We start from the raw sequence: 13,925 nt of genomic DNA, 5'->3' as shown, positions 1-13,925 counted from the left end.
AGCCTTTCCTCTCCTGCCAAAAAACACTGATGAAATGTGTTTGATGTATTCCTTTTAAATACTTAATATAGACGAAAAGAACAATTATTTTAATCTACTTGTGGTACCACCCACTTTGTACCATAAATCAGCAGTCTCAGTAGTTTGATACAGGCCAAACAAGCAAACACCAGCCAGCGGCCAGAAGTAAATCTTGAGGTTTTTTTATCTGCAGCATGCTCACTGGCGTTTTGTTGGGCTGGGCCCGGAGAAGAGGATGGAGATGTCCCTTTGAAATAAACATGAACTTATTTGCAAATGCCAGCTATCAAGGACAAGTATTTAATGAAATGTGCAAAATAAAATACTGGAAATTAAGGGGATAGAACATTTCACTCTTTTTCAGTAAGACAGATCAAAATGCAGTCTTCTGTTGTGCCCAGCAGTATCCATTTCTCGTGATAGAATTATCACTTGCATTTTTCTCAACTGAATACATCTGTGGAGACTTGGATCTCTCTACCCTGAATGCTTATAAGAAGATAGAATCTTGGCTCTGAGGAAAATAAATGCCCTTCCTTAATAAACCAGCGTATCATTACAGCAAATCATCTCCAAGTAATCATCTACAGATCTCCAATTTTTTTTATTATACCAAGGTTATTTCTGCATTGTTTATTGAACAAGGAGCTAGAGGTAATGCCTGACACTGTTCACCTGCCAAAGTGTTTTTCTAGAGTCCTATCTGTACAATGTCTTGACTCTTAGGACTAGAGGAAACTGTTGAAGGTAAGCCTACATAACCAAGCCTGACTTCAACAGATGGGAAGCTCTGATGGATGGAAGAGGCAAAGGACCATTCTGAACAACTTTCATTTGCAAATAAGAGGGCTTTTCAGCCCCTGAAAAGTAAACGATGAGGTAGTTTGAAGCAGAAGCTAGCACCTGATCAGCAGCAACAGCAGAGGGAGATTCTTGCACCATGGCAAAACTCTTGGAGATCCTCAGAAAGATGGACAACGCAAGTTAAATGGATTCAAAGAAGTAGTTAGCAGGTCAGTTAAGACTATACACAAAGTAAGAGTGCATTGAAGAAGAAGAAAGGAGGAAGACTGAAGTTCTTATATGTTTAATGTGGTGGAGAGTCATTCAGATTTATAGAAAACGTGCAGTAGCTTGGATTGGTATGCTAATATTTTGAGGGAAAACTGCTGAGCTCTACCACGGAATCAAGAATAAAGAAAGGTGAAGGAAGAATTGACAGCCATTAGCAGAAGGGAAGATAAAAAAAACAAAAACCATGGAAGATAAATTCATTCTTTATAGATGTGGGGTGACCTACGGTGAAGTTTTCCACAGAAGACCACGTGAACTGAAAGGATGGGCAGCTGTGGAGCTCCAAATTTTGAGAGCACATCCACTCTCACATCTCTCACTGTACTTACTGACCAGACTGCCTCATTCTCTATATGTCAGCCATGTTAAAGATACTTTTCGTGCCTTTGGGTTTCAGATTCTCCCTTTTTTTTTTTTTCTTTTTTTTTTTTTTCTTTTCTGTGATTGCTGTTTTATCTAGTCTCCTTTTAAGGTCTCCTTTTAAGGAAACTACTTGAAGACACAACATCTCATTGCAGAAATAGGGAAATCATAGTATTTTCATAGATTCTGTGCGACTGCAACAGTGTAAATTGCCACTGTACACTGCACTGCAAATTTTAAAATAGTCTATCTCATCCCTTCATGACGTAGAATAAGCAATGAGATGATAAATGCTTTTGCCAGGCCTGATTCTTCCTTCTTTTTCAAAACAGGCAAACAAAAAGACTTCCTATGTTCTCCTGTGGTGGATTTTTACTCTAAATTTTGTGAAGTATTATCTTCGGAAAGATTACACTTTCTTTCGCCTTTTCTGATCATTATTCACTAACACCTAACCAGGAGGTCATTTAGTGCACTACCATCTCCGTAGGCCAGCAGATATCAGTCTGTTAGTGCAGTGCTTTTGGTGTACTATTGCTTATCACGTTTTTGCCCTTTAGGTGCCAACCTGGATTCACTGGAGCAAGATGTACTGAAACTCTGCCCATGAAAATCCAAAACCAAGAAAGTATGTTAAAATAATCTGAACTTTGCTTTCTTCCCCAACTACAGCAACAAAAATCAATAGTACTTGGTGTTTTCACAGTTCAGCTGGAACCGGCCTCTTTACGCACTAATTTATGACCTGATTTTCTAAAGTAAAATCTGTACACCGTGGCATTATTGACCTCCAAAATGTTTCTCATTTATGTGGTTTTTGATCTTTCCATTCATTTGCAGATGCATTTGTATTGCACACACTGGCAGCTTTCTTGTTTGGGAGACTGCTGTAAAGTGCTACTCTAAAAGAACAAACTCACGGAGATGAGTGATGTACAGATCTTGTGTCCTCGCTGCCTTGTGGAAAGTGCATCCTAAAAGCAATTTGGAAATTTGAAGTGGTGAATTTCTCTCTCACATCTCGAAACGCACTTTGATCTGGATTGGTTTGGTTTTGGCTTTTTTTTTTTTTTTCAGGGGGGATTTCTTTTTCATTTGATGAAATGAGTTGTTCTCAACATCTTGAGCCATTTTAACATGCTAAACCGAGATACGGTTTCTGAAAGTGAACTCACCAAGTCATATCAGTTCACACTGACGGAGCTTCTTTCTTAGCATATATTCACTTCTTCTCTGTTCTCTGTTTTTTCTCTACCATTTTTTTTTGTTTGTTTTTCCTCTCAGGTGCCCAAATGAATTTACTGGTGATCGCTGCCAAAACTACGTAATGGCCAGCTTCTACAGTACGTCCACTACCTTTCTGTCTGTGCCGCAGTAGAAGCATGCTCAGTCGGTGCTGCTTTCTTGTCGCTGCATCTTTCCTTCAATTATTTTATTTTTTAATCCTTAACTAGATTTGTTGCCTAAGGCCTAATATTGATCGTCTCTGCTTATTGCATGAACATGGTAACAAAAAGCAATTGCAGTACTCTCCTGGATTGTTTGGCATTGAGGTTAATGGGGAAATGCAAAACTAAGGAACGCTATGAAATTAACACTGAATGGTGTGGTGTATACATCCCACTGACATCAAGCAGTTAAAGTGCAAAAATGATATTTTGAAAGTCTTACATTTTATTTGCCACAGAAAAGGTTATGAAACTTTATATAGAGCAGTACTCCCTCAGTAAAGGGATAAGTAGATGAACTATTTATATATGAGTTTTATATTCAGAACAAGTTAAAGGTAATTGACTTGCTTACATCATTTCTAAGAAGCACATTCTGAACAGGATCAAAGTGTTCTTTCTCCTCATTGTCCAAATTTCGGGGCAAAGAGAGCACAGAAGGAAGAAGAAAAAGGGGAGAGATGGCATAAACAATGGGAACCGACGTATTTATCTGTGGGTAACAGGTGCAAGAGATTGAGTATTTCAGAGCCAGATTAATTGGCCAAATCAGTGTAGCACATACACACACACACACACAGGATTCTGTATCAGACCACTGGTAGGATCAGCACTGCAGTCACATCTTACAAGTTTTCCCATGGAGGAATGGATTAATCATTATTAATTGTCAGTAAGGAAGCAGAAAGTACACTGAACATTTATTGTCTCATTGGCTATAACGAAGTCAAAGGTAACATATAAGAAAATTGCCTAGATCTTACATTTTAATGCATGAGTACTTTTTATAATTAATTGTCATTGGCATCACAATGTACTATGATCTAAGATCAGTATTTTAGGAAATATTTTTTTGATAGATTGCATGCCAGCATGGAAAGATTTCAAAGACTATAGGCTAGCTTAATTTAATTTCCATTAGTACATAGAACTAAAAGCTGTTAACAGATGCTGGACATTTTGGAGCCTGAAGAGATGCATAGGTTTTCTCTTATACTGATGGATGAAAAACGTCCATTCATAATTCATACTACCCATCATGGAAGCTACCCATGTAAATCCCAAGGGCGCTGACTGGAGACCAGACCTTCTAACATTCAAGTCTGTATTTTATCCCTCAGTTTTAAATGCATTGTTAGTGTGAGTTATTTTTAAAACATCTCTGGTAACTATGGATTTAAGAATTTTTATGCTATTGCAGTGTTTAAGCTTACCAAGTGTTAGATTTAAATGGTCTTTTCTGTGTATTGCAATGAAAAGTACAGTTAAATTTTTCTCACTGTAGAACAACCATTTAAAAAGAGATGTGATAGAAGTATAAGATCCATTGTTTGCTGATGAATTTGCCCTGAAAACTGTGGAAGAATTATATGATAGACTTATTTCCCTACCCAGAAAAGACAGTGCGTGTGTGTGTGTATGAGAGAGAGAGAGAGAGGTGGATTTTCCTTCCCCCTTAGTTTTTCAGGTTCCTAAAACTGATTGGGATTTTTTAAGGCATCATTGGGCAGCTGACACCAACCTGACATTTTCTGAAGTTGCCTACATGATAAAGGTATAGATGCTCTTGCCTTGCAGCAGGAGTGTATGTACTTAGGCCAGTCCAACATAGCTTTCTTTGAAATGCACTGGCAGAAGAGCACTCAAATACATACCCCATAATAGTCTGAGAACCCCAGGCAATGACTGTTGGACTCTGGCTCTAAAGTCTATAATGCATCAGCATTATAACTTCAGATTTCTTAAGTTGCTACAGATCTTAAAATGATACTTTTGAGAAGGATCTAGTGAGGGCACATTCATATTTAACCAGAAAAAAATCAATGAGGAATCATTCTTACCATTGCACCCAACACAGAGGTGCAAGAATGTAATGCGTAGTATGTAATGTAAGGGGAGCTTGTATTGGAAGTTCTCTTCAGGCAAAAGTTGGAGTAAAAAGCAGGCTCATATTTTGCACCAAGTGTTGCAGGTTTATTGATTTAATTTAGCTCTGTTGATGTAGCTTTTGCAACCTACAGAGCAAATCGGGGCCAGGAGGAAACAAAAATGTATATGTCAACTATACAGTGACATCTAGTCATTGATTTCAGAAGGGTCTTCTTTTTGTTTAGAAAGAAGGGTTCTGTTGTTTCCGTATCAAGTATGTCTGCTGGTGAGTTGTCACCAAGTTAAGGCTATTGAGAATAAGCTAGCTTCCAAAGTCTGTTCTAGGATCCTGAGGAGTCCTAAAGTTATTTGCAGAAGGCCTTTTGCAAGATCGGAACTGAGCTAATGCTCAACATTTTGAAAATCCCCCACCCCAAGAGGGTGTAAGACTCAATGGTTTATCTTGTCAGTGATTTACTTAGCCCTTGAGTAGGTAGTTATCATGGTGCACTAAAAACAGGTTGAAAAGAAATACAGGATATTAGGTGGAGCGCCCTTTTAAGAAAACTTCCCCAGTAGAAATGACTTTCCTTTTTGACAGTGGAAATTTAAGCACAGCTTATATGATGGAGACTACTGGAAGGCACATGTGTATATTGATTGTGCCTTGGCTTCCAGCTTTGCAAAACTGTAGGACATCCTGTTACAGCCAAGAAGTGATGGCTGTTAGGGTCCTCACTGGCACAGTCATCTTCAGCACTGCAGCTACACCGTTGCTCCCCTAATACTTCCCACCACTGCAGGCAAAAGGAAAATCAAGAACAAACTGTCCTAGTTTTTCTCATCCCAGAAGCTTGTTTGATAGACCCTCTAACATCCTTTCCTTGGGCACAGTAGTCGCACTTTGTACCAGGTCTTAGACCAACTCTGTAATGCAGAACAATCCTTGGACTAAGAAACACAGGCAGAGCCTTTGATTAATAAAAAGCCAAAGACACTTCTTCAGAGCATAATCACAGGTAAACCATCTGTCCTTTTGAATAACCCAGATGTGCCAAAGATCTCATTCAAAGTTCTTGGTGACTAGTTTCTTCACTGGCTAATATTTCCATAAGTATTGTGAATATAGTACAACTTGCACATAGTATGGGCAGTCTCAGGAGTTAATTGAATGTAGTCCCTGTACTACTGAAGGCAAGCATTTCAGCATGAGACACCAGTTTAATTTGTGATCATTTCAGATCTGCCATGTTTAGTGAGCAACAGGGGAGTCTCAAGAGGGTCAGTGGGAAATTTCTGTTTCAGCAGCTCTGCCACATACTCTCGATGTCTTTGGCTGAGAAACTGAAGGAGGAATAAGGCAGAAGTTCTGTAAAACAACGATATTCTGGAGGGATGACTATAACAATGTCATTTTTTCAGTCTTTCTACATAAACTACGGATATTCCTCAGTCCATTTTTCTGTCATTCTGCTAGTTCAATATTTATCAGAACTCTCCAGCTACATGAAGTTGATCCAAATGGGTTGATCCCACTGTCAGGTGCAATGCCTTCATACAGACCTCCCTATGTCCAAGGCTACCAAGCTACTAATTAATTCTGTAGGACGGCCACTCCAGAATCATGACTGCCTAGTGACTGTGGTACTGCTGTCATGAGTGCAACATGCAGTTCTAGAGAGCCTGTATGTTGCAGCATTTCCTGGCATTATATTCTGTAGGCACTAGACACCAGTATATCCAGTCAGCTGCAGTACGAAGTCACTTCATCGGAAAAACCTGCATTCCAAGCTTTATTCCTTCCAATTCTGCTCCACCAAAAATCACATCTGAAATAAAAAACAATTAGTTAAAAATAATTAATTGCATTTCATTTTAGCATACATGGACAGACACTGGATTAAAAAACACATTGTATCTAATAAGTATGTAGCAATATTGGTTTAAATAGGAGAAGATGAAAAGTGATGACCTGTTTATATAACAAGAACTGCTGGGATATTCTGCTTTCTTTTAATCATGTCTAGGCAATGAAGCTAGGAATAACAAAGATAAATAAGAGCTATTTTTTATCTAGGTTTGAATAAGTGATGCATGTTTCTTCAGCATGTTTTCTCATTAGGGCTTTCAGCCAGAATATATTCCCATTCTAAGCACCAATTTCTCGTTGAATTATTTCATATAGAAACTGCATGATATGAATGACTTCCCCCCAAATTAAATTACATCCAGGCAAGGAGTTTTACATATAAGTAAGCATAAATACAGCAATATATATGCATGGGCACGTCATTCATTTTATCAAAGACTAAACTGAGCTTTCTATGTAACTAATGTATATCATTAGCAGTGTTCATGTAGGCATGTAAAAATGGCTCTTTAGGAAGAGACCTGGGTGGATTCCAGCTTACTTAACCCTTAAAATATTACTGATTGGCAGGAAAAAATTGGCATTCTTGATGTGTACAAAAATCCGTTTGATCAGAAAATTAGGATTGAATTTAAATTGCACAGCAGTGAAAGACAAAGAAAATGGGAACTGCTGTGGTTATGGATCTGGACACATGGGAAGGATCCCCTAGGGCACATGGAGGATGGAGGTACCAGGAGGTGGGAGTGCTAATTTTGGCAGGTGATCTGGTGGGAGCTGCATTCGCCCCTGCACCCCTGGGAGAATGCAGCTAGGCAATGGGTTATTCTGATGAAGATGAGGAAAAAGGACTGGCTCCTTTTCTTCCAGAGATAAGAGCCCTGCTGAAGTCAGTTTGCAGTGCTGAGAAGGGGTCCTGCTGCCCAGCAAGTGGTCCCAGCCACCTCAAGGCAGCAACTGACAAGAGCAAGGAACCACACAAGAGGGACAAGAGCAGGGGGACAGTGCTCCTTGTAGCCAGGGGACAGTGCTCCTTGTAAGCCACCCTGTGCCCTGATGCTCCCATCTGAAAACATCCAGCCATTTCACATGGCATTCTCGAGCAACAGCTCCCTTCATCTCAGTAAAATCTTTAAGGGTTAATGGTTCCCGCTGTGTTCACTACACTGTGGCTGTTTAGGTACACTGTACGTGTTCTGGCGTGTAACCCTTTCAGAAACTCTGGTCATGTAGGTCACAGGGGCTCACAAGCACTGCCCATTTAACCACATGCCCCTTTGTCCTGTTTCATATGCAGACACAGAAAAGCCATAATACTAATATGTGATTTGTTTTTTGAGTACAGTGTATTGCTCTTTTCTGAAACTTTTTCCTTTTTCTTTCTTTTTTTTTTTTTTTTTTTTTTTTTTTTTGTCAACTTTCTGCGTTGGCAGAGCATCTTGGGATTGAATTTATGGGTATGGAACAATCCTTCCTTATAGTCTGCAGATTTTAGAACCTGAGAGATAAAACCTGTTTTGTTTTGGTCTTTTTTTTTCCCTCCACCTCCCCTTTTCAATTCTTAACCAATTTCTTTATGCTTTAGAAGGGATCATACAGCTATAACAACAGCCTTTATCAAAATGTTAGTGGAGATCAGCTCACTAAAATTGTAATAGTAATAGGATATTCCAGATCTAAGGAGATCATGGAATTACTGAAGTAATTTTAGCATAGTTTACATTCATTTTTCTGCAATGTAATTTTGACTAGTTTTGATACTTCCTTTTGCTGAGTTCTTCTACAGTTGCCTGATTTCAAAACCTCAGAAAGCATTAAGCAAAGTGACTAACTAGTCTATAAAGGGGGATGTACTGTTATAGGCACTTAAAATTCTGCAAATTTACAGCTTTGAGCTCTGGCTTCCAAGCAAAGTTTTACTTGTAAACACACAACTGGGTATGTAAATAGGATGTATATACACAGGCATGAATATGCATACGCACGTATATATATATTTCTAGGTCTGTAAAAAAGCACCGAACTGAAAGTTATTTAGGAACTAAAATGAAGGTTTACAGGAGGTAAACAGACCTGAAATCAGCAGATATGTTCAGTATTATTTCTGATAACAAACTTAACAATTGCACCAAACCAAGGACTTTGGCAGTGGGCAGTATTACCGTGCTACGCCTTAAAGAGAATAAAAACACATCTTCAGGTCCTCTTCATGAAGAGACTGTACTTACCCCACTAACATTTAGAAAGCAGGAATGTGAATAATGCATCTCTTTAACAGGCTAACTCTTGGAATTCAGGTCAGGTTTAGCATGGAGTCTCCTAAAACTATTGGCAAATGAGAAGAACAAGGCATTGATGGTATTCATACAGTTTTAGTTCATGTTCTTATTAACAGTGTCCACATAAAATGCCATTAGATTTAGCTGTGAACTGTGGAGAAACCATAACAAATCTAAATGTGGGCAATCTCTCACAACCCAGTTTATTATTATTATTGCAAGATAATATTAATTCTAAGTCATAAATACTAAACTGTATTAGAAGACACATGGCTACATTAACATATGAGAAATAATACTAAAATCCTTTAAAAAAAAAACTCACTTGCAAACCTTGTTTTCAATACCAGTGGAACCATCTCTTGGAACCAAATTCTTTAAAAATTAAAACAAAAATGAAAACAACACTAGAGACCTGTAAAAAGAAAAGTTTTGAAACATAGCAAACTTAAGACATTATAAATTCTGTATAAATTAGGGTGAAGTAAAATTAATTACATAATGAGTATGTTTGAAGGGTTGCACCTAGAGGGGTTTAATATCTTCAAGTCTTAGAACCATGGAATCGTAGAATAATCCAAGAGGCCTACTCGGGCCTCTGGGCTGTGGGTGCCACTGCTGCAGACACCTGAGAATGCTTGAAGAAGTCCGAACTCTGCCAGGACCCCAGAGCTGGCCAGCCATTCCGGGGATCCACTCCTCCTCCCATTTTGGGGAGGGCATGGCAGCAGTGCTGCTCATATGTGTCCCATTTGGCTAGGTTGTCCTAGCTCTGACAGGTGTGGGATTTGTCCCTTAAAAGCAGGTCCTCAGAAACCCACAAACCCACAGGTATGGCATTGTGAGAAGCATCACTCACAGCTTTAACCACAGCCTGGTTCCCTCACTGCACCCTCCTTCCATGCAAGCCCAGGAGAGTTCACACGTGCAGCAAGCCTCAGCCCACTGACAGCATTAACTTGTTTGCAACAGCCTTTGCTTGCAGTAACCCTCCTGAGTCAGTGCAGTTTATTCTGAGTATAAACGACCAAGCAGACTTTCCACTGTTTACTTAATCCTCCTCCTCTCCCTTCCCATCAAAGGAAAATGGGTTGAAATGTATTTATTCATTTTGCTTTCACAAGCTAACAGCTGACAGCATGACCAAAAAAAAAAAAAAAAAAAAGAGAGAAAAAAGAAAAGAAAAGAAGAAAAAGTAGCTTCAAAGCATTTCAAATCTGCCCCTAAATTGCTTAGTGCAATTCTCCTGTTTCCTGTGACATCCTTGTAATACACCATTTCCATGGCTAACTAATAAGCGCTTTCAAAAGGGGCATAAATGGGAAGGTGATCGAGTGCCACTAACTAGCCTAGGTGAGGAGTTATGCTGTATGAGAAATCCCTTCAGACTCTGCTTCAGCCTTTTTTTGTTTTTGTCCCTGAGCATTTCTTCACTCTTTTTTCCAGTATAAGCATGCTGTGCCAGGCCTGCAGTTGGTTTCTCAACCCTTTAACTTTGTCTTTCCCTGTTTTTCCCCTTCCTCTTTTTGTCCTCATTTGATTTGGATATTCAGCCTTTTCCTCCCTCCCTTTTTTGACTTTCTGTTCTTGGAGTGATTATTTTCTTTTTCTTTAATACATTTTTGCAGCATCCTAGTTTTACCAAACTCACTTCTCCTCCCCACTCCCTTGTTAATAATCAATGCTATTAATTTTGTCTGACAGTGCTCATGACCTGTTTGCTGGTGTTTTGGTCTACAGTGGGTTTGGCTTGTAGGAAGAATTATTTCTATGGGAAAGTGCATTGTATCAGAGAAATGAAGATTTCTTCTCACTTGGTGATTTGTTGCATGGAAGATTTGCCATCTGTCCTGAATCTCGGCAGTGAGTAGCTGCTTTGAGACTGGAAAAACTTGGAAGGCTAATGCTCAGCTGATCTTCTGAAAATCTCAGCACTGGATATTGTGTAGTATCTGTGCTGGCATCTAGCCATGCATCAACAGTTGGCCACAACATTTATTAAATTAATTAACAGCTATTTTAGATAAGTTAATTACAGTGACTGAAACCACATTTCTGAAACAAAAGCTTCAGCAATCCCACCGACATCTTAGCAGTCAGTATAGATGGCAGTCACCTTTATTATCCAAAACTCCACACAAATTCCAGGATTTTACTCCCTTGCTGTTCCTGCTCAGAGTCGCAGTACCCTGGCCTCCCTTCTTTCCCAGAAAAGAAAGTAGACGTGGTCCTGCAAGCTGTCACAAATCCCAGTCCTGAGCTCACCCCTGTGCACCTTTGTGCCTATAATTTTTAAACTGAGCTAAATAAGGACAGGAAATGCTCTGGTACAATGAATGCTCCCTCCGCAATGAGGAGGGTTTTCTCCTGAGCTGACAGGAGAGGTACCTTTTTTTGCTGGTAGGTCTTTCATTTCTGAGATGAGTTATTATATTCCGTAATGTTTTATCTCCCAAGCTCCTTTAAGCTCCTTTCAGATCAGCATTTAAGAGATGCTGAGCTTGGACAGAGACTCACAGTATGTGTGAGGGACCAGCAGGTAGAGTTCTTTGTACCGCCTGGTGAATTGTCCCACAGATCTTTTATGTTCTTGTTGAGTCCCTCTGGGTAGGAGTAATACTGGCATATATCCCCATGGTAGTGTGGAGCTGTGCGGCTTTTATTCGTTCATTTATTTGTGATCACTTGTTGGTGTTCTAACTGTGGTCAGTGCTGCAGTCTGACCTAATGGCAGACCGAATTTTCCAGGGCAGATTTTTGGGACTGTCAAAAATAAGATTGGAGAAAAACCCAAGCCAGATACACAGTTTTCTGCTAAAAACAGGAATACAAATCAGCATTCATAAAAGCTGTCTCTTGTGTCAACACAGAATGCCTGTCTCCATTTCAGAACTTATGTAACGTTTCCCCTGTACAGTACGCACTGATGCTTTCTGCCAAGAGTGATCAAGACTGGAATGCAAGAGTAGATCCAATTCAAACACTACTGGTGCTACTAGCATCTTTATAATAGTAAAATATGTCTCATGAACGGGATCAGCAAGAAGTTCTCATCACTGAGCAAGTTGCCACTCTAGATAGAGCAGTTCCTTAGCTAGACATGAAGAAATGCAAGTTGAAATGTAACATTTCTCTGATACAAGACACATATTGCTGTTGATATTGCTGTTTTTTGAGGGGCATGGGAGAAACTTACAACCAGATCTCAAAATATGTATTAATTTCCATTGGTAATATGATTACAAGCCAAGCTCATGTCTCAAATGTAGAAAGATATTTTGAAATCTATCCTGTAAAGACAACTGAGATACCAGTTGGCATGGGGGCAGAGGGACATTGGATATGAAAACAGTCCAAAAAAGATAGCAGGAAAATAAATTTATCTAAAAGGTCTATAAAATTGGCCTTCATTTCAGCTGTCTTTGCAGAGCAAAACTTCCTAAGCATTTGCAGATTTATGTTATTACATTAGTGTGTTGCATTCTTATTTCCAGCAAATGCTGAGTGTTTGTCAATTGTGACATTTTCTCTTAGATATTATTCTTGTTGATTTAAACAAAAAGAGATTACTTTTGACTGTAATTGTACGGATGATCACTCATCCCTCATATTGTGTAAGAGCTTACAGTGTAGTCCTGTTCTCCTTGCAGTCAATAATGAGTTTGCCTGAAGTGTGGTAGATGTGTCTTGGTGTGGCTGTGTGAATCTGTGCAGTGGTATGTAGCATGTCAGCTGTTGATAATGTGCACTTTGACTAGCCATCCTCCATGTTGTGACCTTCTCTGTTTTTGTCCCTTTCTAGAAGCTGAGGAACTGTACCAGAAACGGGTGCTGACCATAACTGGCATTTGCATTGCTCTTCTAGTAGTTGGCATCATGTGTGTGGTGGCCTACTGCAAAACCAAGTAAACTTTTCTTTTCTATACCTATGGTTGTTGATCAGAGCTTCTCTGTTGACTGTAGCTTCTACTTCTCTGAGCATAAGGTTTAACTGGGCCTTTCCAGAGTTGAACTGAAGAGACAGCCCAGTGATCAGGGTTCTGTGGTTCAAGCAAGGAGGGTGCAGCTCTCCATGTCATTCAGCAGTGCAAAAATAAGACAGGTATCTGAAAGATCTCTCACCGTTCATATGTGACTCATCAGCTTGTAATTCATTTATCAAATACTCGTGTTTATTCCTGGCTGGATGGGAGCAACCCCCAACAGTGGAATCGTGTTGCAAGCCAGCAGTAAATTTTAAAGATCAGCCTGGTTTGTTTATACTCAAGAACAAGATTAACAGTGCTAAGAGTTACTAAACAGCAAAGGCCAAAGAACCGAGTGTGAAAGTGCTCCCAATGAAAAAGTAGATGCTTTAATGCATTCCTTGAGTCTCAGTGAATTACTGGGGGTGATTCTCAAACATGCACGAGACATTGTGGACCATAAATTATACTAAACATCAGCAGGATTTGTGCTGCCAAAACTTCTGGATGCCCTTATAAATCTTCACACCAAAACACAGAAAACCTTATCATTTGTATATACATGTAGATTTACTGTTGTAAGGCCTGACTAGCAACTGGGTTATTAGTTTTCCTTGCAAGGTCTACCAATAATGAATGTGTTAAAAGCCTAGGGTGGGAGAGATCATTTGCCCCTTCAGAAAGTACAGCTACACGCATGCAGCACCTACCCACAACCTCTGCACCGGTGGTCAGCTGGGAACTGAGAACCACTGAACATAAATAAAGAATCAGATCAATTACTCATTTTGGAAATGGCAACAGCCAAACCAGGGTAGCTAAACAAAATATTTTGCAATCCAAAGTTCACTGAAATCAGCAAAGGCATCTTCATGACTTTAAACAATCAGGGTTCTGAGGTACAGTTTTCTACACAAAATACCCTCATAGTGGATGCTGTGTCACAGTCCCAGATATCCGCAATCACTGCTAGAGAAAATTGAAGTATTTTCAAACACAGCTGGTTAGAATGAAAGTGAGCTGCCAGTTCATGTCC

General features: G+C 39.5%; 1 protein-coding gene across 18 annotated transcripts in view; it reads left to right on the top strand.

Annotated features, from left to right (window-relative positions):
* NRG1 (neuregulin 1) overlaps positions 1-13,925 on the top strand; it is a 467,599-nt gene that overhangs the window by 439,532 nt on the left and 14,142 nt on the right. For 6 of the 18 annotated variants that reach the window (XM_025144624.3, XM_025144623.3, XM_025144620.3 and 3 more), the window contains 3 exons: positions 2,019-2,086; positions 8,079-8,102; positions 12,727-12,829. In XM_025144624.3, coding sequence (XP_025000392.2) covers positions 2,019-2,086; positions 8,079-8,102; positions 12,727-12,829 — 195 coding nt within the window. Of the gene's footprint in view, positions 1-2,018; positions 2,087-2,742; positions 2,802-8,078; positions 8,103-12,726; positions 12,830-13,925 lie in introns of all 18 variants that reach the window. The other 12 variants (XM_015280406.4, XM_015280405.4, XM_015280397.4 and 9 more) reach the window with 5 other exon arrangements.

This window comes from Gallus gallus, chromosome Z (genome assembly GCF_016699485.2).
Source record: "Gallus gallus isolate bGalGal1 chromosome Z, bGalGal1.mat.broiler.GRCg7b, whole genome shotgun sequence".
NCBI lineage: Eukaryota > Metazoa > Chordata > Aves > Galliformes > Phasianidae > Gallus > Gallus gallus.
Note: the sequence above shows the minus strand (reverse complement) of the source record. Positions and strands in the feature narration are given on the sequence as shown.